Here is a 6,744-nt window from a genome sequence, read left to right on the forward strand (position 1 = left end):
ATCCTGTTTTTTTAAAAACAGGATACATTAAAAATACTGAATGTCAAACAAGTAGCTGGAATTGAAAAAAATACATTAAATTATTATTAGTAATTTCAAAACCCACATAATTCTCAGTTAAAGCAGACTCAGTGTCATTATAGAACATATGAATCATTAGTTTACAGGATTTTGTAAAAACAAACAAAACTTGTGGATTTTTATACAAAAGTCTGAACAGAAAGAAGTAAAGGAGAGCACCAAGTTATTTCACAGTGTCTGTTTCAGCATCTTTCCAATGGTTTCGTGTCTCCCTTTGAATTGATTGACTCTTAATGGCTTTCCAACTTTCTCTCTCTACACTCATTTCAAGGTCAGTGTCATGAAATATTACAGTGTTAAAAACACAAAGAGGACTGAGCAGGTTTTCATCTCACACTACGCTCTGCAACACAGCGGTGTGAAAAAAATGAGTCGAGCCAATGAAAACTGTAGCATTTTTGGGATGATTCACATCATGGATGTGCAGCCAACAGAGCAGCACCTTTTCAAAACTATGTCATGGAGAACTAGAGCAGTTCTGAAGGTAAAAGTGGGTCCAGCCTGTTACAGGCAAGGTGTCCTTAATAAAGTGTCCAGTGAGTGTAAGTTGCATAGATTTCAAACAGATGTCAGCATTAATTTTATATTCGACTGGTTGCTCCAGCAAATTCAGCCCAGGAGCTGATGTGCCAGTGGAAGTCACACCTGCTGTGAAGCATGGTGATGGAAATGTCATGCTTTGGGGTTCATTGCCATGTCAACGGATGGAGAGCTAGAAAACTATTGGCATCATATCAAACTGCTTGAAGAAAGCTTGAAGGCATGTCTATAATTTGAAATTGAGACTATAGTGGAACTTTCAACAATGGTAATGGTCCTAGGCATGTTAGATCATCCAAAGGTGGGAACAGGAGAGCTGAAGCCCACTAAAATGAAGACATTTATCACAAAAGAGTGGTCAAAAGTTTCAGCAAGCCTGTGTTAGAGGCTGATGGATTAGTTTGTTTCTGTTAATTAGTGCGATACACCACAAGTACTAGACATCTATGGACATTAGGTTACATCTGGTCGGCCAGTCATTAACTTTAAAAAGACGTCCTGTTACAATTACATTTACTACTTGAAAAGTCATCTTTTAAGGATATTAATAGCCCAATTAGATACATACATTTACCTATACCCAATGAGCAGTTTTCTACTGATCTGTGACACAGGTGTGTCTATGAGTCTGTCCTTTCTGTAAGAGAAGCTGAGGTATTGGGTGACAACAGCTAACATTTTCCAGGTAAGTTCCTGGTGTACCAGTTAATTTCCCAGTACCAAGAACTACCCACAGGCCACAGAATCATCAGGACATACTGGGTGTGTTTGTGTTTTTGTCACCTTGAGAGACTCCAAGTTTTGTTGAAACTCCTGCAGCTCTCTCTCTCCGGTCCGTATCCTCCCCTGGACCATCCTCTGAGACTCCTGGAGCTGGAGCTGACAGACAAACAGAGAAACAGATGGAGGCGGACAGACAAACAATTAGAGAATAAGACATCCATTCAGATACAGTATTTGGCATGAGCATTTTTACTGCATTCGGGGGAATTACTGTCGAAGTGGTGAAAGCTCGTAAAATATCTCATATATAACACAGCTGTTATACAAGTGCCTTATCTTTTAAAAGACTGATAACTGTTCATAAGCAACATCATTAATAAATGCTAAACTGAGAGGTAATTACTAACTAATTATTAGTTGGCTTGCAAACCACCATTGAAAATTATCTGGATGGTTATTGTAAATTGCAGCTTTGGAAATTGCTACTAAAATACTCCACAGCACACCCACAAACATCATGTGGATGGCTATGATAAAGGTGAAACTGATATTAATAATGGTTGTTTTCAGTGCGGTTGGGTTGGGTTTAGGAACCAAAAAACTATACTGTTAGGATTTTCCTAAACCTAACAAATCAAATTATTTGCAGACATAATGAAAGGACATGTATGCTCATTATGCTCAGGTTTAACTTTAAAGTATGGATGCATTGATGCAGCTTATTTTAAAATGTAAAAAAAGAAGAAGAAGATTTTATTGTAGTTGCTATCCACAAAGTTGGAAAGCATTAAGAGAAGCTGTGAGCACCGTCTGCAAGCAAAGGTCTAACTTAATGATTGTAGATTAAATCTGAAGCCAGGACAAATAGTGCAGCTATTATTTCTGATGGTGTTTGGCACAGAACAGAGTGTGTTTTATCTTCTCTGTCCAGGTACTGAGACATAATTTTGCATGATTTAACTTCTGTGGCATCACCTCAGCCAACTGCTGCTGTAAGGCGTCCTTACAGTGCAATAGTTATAAATCTAAATCTATTTAGTTAATCGATTTCACTCTTGTTTGGACTCTTCCTACATACTAAAGTCGTACTTAGCAGCTTATTATCTGCAGTAAATTTTGTGGGGATTCTGTAAGTTCAGTTCGACACTACTAAGTTTATTTTTAAGAAAAGAGAAGAAGGAAGTATTTCCTGTTTGTTTGATGAACAATGTTTTTCTTTTTAGAAGTGAACAGAAATTTTATGTGGCTCTTTCCCACTGAGGGTCCCCCCCCACACACACGCACACTTTTCGGGGTATCCTGACTTAATGTGAGAGTCTTAACTCTGTGCTGTATTATACGATACTCAGAGTTTCTCTCAGCAGTACCTGTCTCCTAGCTCTCTGCGCTTCCACACTGGGCGCTTCCTCCTGGTCGGCCTGGCACAGCAGGCAGTACCCGCTCCACTCCACCGCAGCCCCTGCCTCGGAGCCGCTCCCCTCGGGCTCCAGCCCCAGGCGGTGCTGAGCGCACAGCTTCTCCGCCACACATTCTACCGCTGGCACCAACTTGTGGCGTCGCAAAGTACCGACCTCACGGTGCGGCAGGACGTGAAGCTTGCAGAAAGACGCCAGGCACACCAGGCACGACTTGTCCGCCCTCAGTTTACTCTCCGCCGTGCAGAAGTCGCAGGGAACTTCCCCGACTCCCCCCAGGTAGACCTCCGGCGCTGTGTCAATCTCATTCAGCTTGAGTTTGCCGAGAACCTCGGCGAGCACAGTGTTCCTCCGCAGCACCGGCCGAGGGCTGAACGTGTCCCGGCACTGAGGGCAGCTGAACTGACCCGAGTCCACCCGGTCCCAGTAGCTGTTGATGCATGCCATGCAGTAGGTGTGTCCGCAGGGGATAGACACCGGGTCCTTCAAGATGTCCAGGCAGATGGGACACCTGAACTGGCTCTCCGTCACCGAGATATTCGCCTGAGCCATCTCAGCGGTCGGCTCCGTCCACTTCCCCGGATCGGCTCTGAGCTGCCCGATCACTCCGTTCCTGATATTAACACAAGCATTTCCTGACTTCCACGTTATTGTGAAGAGGCGTGGTAAGCAGACAGGAATAGCCTTCCGCAATGTCATACCTCCCATTAGTTTAAGCGCCACCCTCGTGCCCTGATTATTGTCTTACAGGCATGTATGCATTAAGGTGGACAGGAAACTCTACAGCTAACTTACACCACGGAGCCCTACTCTAAAAAACTATCACAGATTTAACACCGTCTGTGAAGCTGTTTTAAGAAATACGTGTGTTCAAAGTATATTTAGCACCATCTTGCTCCAGTACAGAACATGACTTCACTGTGCCGGTTGGTTGGTTTCTGCTGAAAGACTTGGTTTATGTTAACTCAGTGGAATATACTCAGGATTTACTTTTACTGTTTGTTTCTTTAGCAGTAGGCCTATACTGGCTGCACTGAAATGGGAAAAATGCACCTGTTAGCCGTAATACTTCAGTTTGTCAACATTTTATAAATGAGGACAGTGTGGAGGAGAACCCGTTTGAGTCAGGGGAAGCTATGGTTCAAGAAAGTCCTACAAACCCTAACATTAGGGCTAACAGCTGGATTTTCCTATTACAGTGCAGCTATCCAGCTCTTAAAACAACAACAACATAAAACTAAAACAAAATGTACATGCTTAGAGTTCCTTTTTGTTTTAGTTTCCTTGTTTTACACTGAGTTATCATTTGTTTCAGTAGTTTGCTAACATAAACTTATACAAGTCTATCAGCAGCAACCATGATGGTCTGTTCTGTGCTGGCACTGCTAACATGCTCTAAAAACCTTAAACACTTATTTTTGAAACCCAACTTCACAGTTAAATCTATGACAGTTTTTTGGAGTAGGGCTGTATTGTGTAAATTAGTATTAATACATGGAGTTTTTTATTGTCACTCAAAATCACACAGATGCAGAATAGCAAACTTTTACTGGGTAAAGTGCCATTTATCAAAGGATGCCAGAAACCTTTGAAATAAAATCAATGTCTTTACGTCACTTCCACAGTAGCAATAGACATTCGCTTTAAATATGGCCCCTATCAATACTGTTCTTGGGCTGTAATTAACCTAAACTGATGATTGTGATTCAGGATGACCTTCTTTTATGTTAAGGATCAGTTTGACCCATTCCAGTTTTTGTGTTGACCAAAGTACTGGTCATCCTTTCTTTTTCGTTTCTTGTTCTTTCAAATTGTACCAACGTCAGCTTTTCCTGGAAGAACTGGGCAAAAGTCTTGTCACTTCCAAGATCCAGAGGCGAGTCAGACTAGCTCGATCCCCAGTAGCTGCAGCTGTCATTGAAAAAGTCAAGTCTGCACCCTCTAACCAATCTGCGATGGATCCTGTGTGGTGGTAAGACTACACACCTTTGCCGCTGGGTTCACAAGTTTGATTCCCACCCGGTCGTGGCTAGACCCCCATGCTTAATACCAACTCCTGCAATGGCGAGGCTATGTCTGTGGCTCGGACACAAGAGTTTTGCTACATGTTGTACTCTGTATAATTGTGTATGTGACAAATAAAGGTTGTTTGTTGTTAGATACAGGTGTGGGCCACTTCTGATCTATGTAAGATTTGCCAGTGGTGTATTAATCAAGCTGTGTAAAGCCCAAAGTATCACAGACTAAGCAAAATGTGTTTGCCAACTTGGTTTGGTTTTTTTAAGCTTACCTTTGTAAACTCTAAAGATAAATAAATGTTACTCATTTCTAATTTTTCTGAAAAATATTATATATAAACAGCATAAACCTCTAAAATGTTAACATCTGTTAAAATATTTTTTAACTTGTAAAAAAGGTTATTTTTCTGTGAGGCCTTTTAAAAAGAGAAGCTTTAACTAAAATATAGATCAACAGCCATCAGTGAATTTCAGTTGTTCAGTCGTTGAATGTGGTGGCAGTGACATCTAGTGGCAACACTGCACACCCACGAGGCTTATGCAAAGACAGAATAGTTTTATTAACACTACAGCTTGTGGCGGACATGGAGAAAAAAGGGACAAGCTAACACGTGAGGTTAGGAAGGGGTCTCTATAGACTATCATGTTCACACCGGATACTGCGGTCTACAGTGAAAGTGGGAAGCAGGTGAAAGAAAACCTGGGGATGTGGAGGTATGCTCTGGAGAGAAGAGAAATGAAATTCAATCGAAGCAACAGAGAATAAGTGTGCGAATGAGAGAGAGGGAGGTGTGATAGTGAAGGTATGTGAGGTTAAATACCTGGAGACAACCATCCAAAGCAACAGATAGTGCAGAGGCGAGGTGAGGAAGAGACTGCAAGCAGGGTGGAGGTGGTGGAGATGAGTGTCAGGGGTGATTTGTGACAGAAGCATAACAGCACAAGGGAAGGTTTACAAACTGATAGTTGGGTCTGATGTGATGTATTGTTTGGAGATAGTGGCACTGACTAAAGGACAGGAAGCTGAGCGGGAGATGGGCAGAACAGGAATGACACCACTCGATTGCCTGCTCCTCTTTGACAACCCTCAGTATGCAGAAGTGCGCACAGCCCTGAAATGGTTATTAGAAGGTTTAGTAGCGCCCTCTGCTGACATAGTGCTATATCACAGACTCACTGCTTATTTTTTCACAGAAATTCACTAAATCTTCTCTTTTTAAAAATATTTCTTAATACCTAAATATGGTAATGCAAATTACAAATGGTAATAGATGTGTGGCACTGATCTTACACATCTGTCAGGCACCATGTATTGAAGTCAGTGCCAGATAATAAAATGAACATATTTACTATCTGAGAGCATATTTATATCTGAGTGTGCATTTGAATAGAATAGAATAGAATTCAACTTTATTGTCATTGCACATGTCACAAGTAGAAGGCAACAAAATGCAGTTTGCATCCATCCAGAAGTGCTTTAGCCATAATTTAGATATATTACAAAATATATTTTAGCAATAATATAGGTATATAGATATATTACAGAAATGGGTCTATTATGGGTATGTTTCAATGTACACGGTATTAAGGTATGTTATGAATATGCTATAACTATAAGTTATAACATATTTATTTGTTTCCATAAGTTACACAATAGATGGATAATACCTGAGTTATAGTGAAAGTGCACATGACTTTTACATGCTTCGTTATTGTAATGTATCATGATTAAATTAACCAGAAACAGTGTGGCTTTATTGTGTCATTATAAAAAAAAAGAAGACGCTGGCAGTTAGTTGAATGTTGTCTGCAATGTGACTGTTTTTTAATTTTGAACTGAATGTCAGCAGCAGTTCAGCAGCAGTCTGAAGGTTAAGAGAGAGGGTTTTTCAGGTACTTAAGCTCTGCACACGCACACACACACACACACACACACACACACACACACACACACACACACACACACA

General features: G+C 41.0%; 1 protein-coding gene across 2 annotated transcripts in view; it reads right to left on the minus strand.

Moving 5' to 3' along the window:
- The window catches only part of LOC102308076 (E3 ubiquitin/ISG15 ligase TRIM25), a 28,491-nt gene extending 23,523 nt beyond the window's left edge, over window positions 1–4,968 (minus strand). For both annotated transcript variants that reach the window (XM_005951228.2, XM_005951227.2), the window contains exons 1-2: window positions 2,712–4,968; window positions 1,405–1,500 (exon numbers count right to left, since the gene is read on the minus strand). In XM_005951228.2, coding sequence (XP_005951290.2) covers window positions 1,405–1,500; window positions 2,712–3,467 — 852 coding nt within the window. In that variant the 5' untranslated portion in view covers window positions 3,468–4,968. The remainder of the gene's footprint in view (window positions 1–1,404; window positions 1,501–2,711) is intronic.
- Window positions 4,969–6,744: the final 1,776 nt, after the last annotated feature.

The sequence above is a fragment of the Haplochromis burtoni genome, unplaced genomic scaffold (genome assembly GCF_018398535.1).
Source record: "Haplochromis burtoni strain Fernald_Lab_line unplaced genomic scaffold, NCSU_Asbu1 Contig_904, whole genome shotgun sequence".
In the NCBI taxonomy this organism is placed as follows: Eukaryota; Metazoa; Chordata; class Actinopteri; order Cichliformes; family Cichlidae; genus Haplochromis; species Haplochromis burtoni.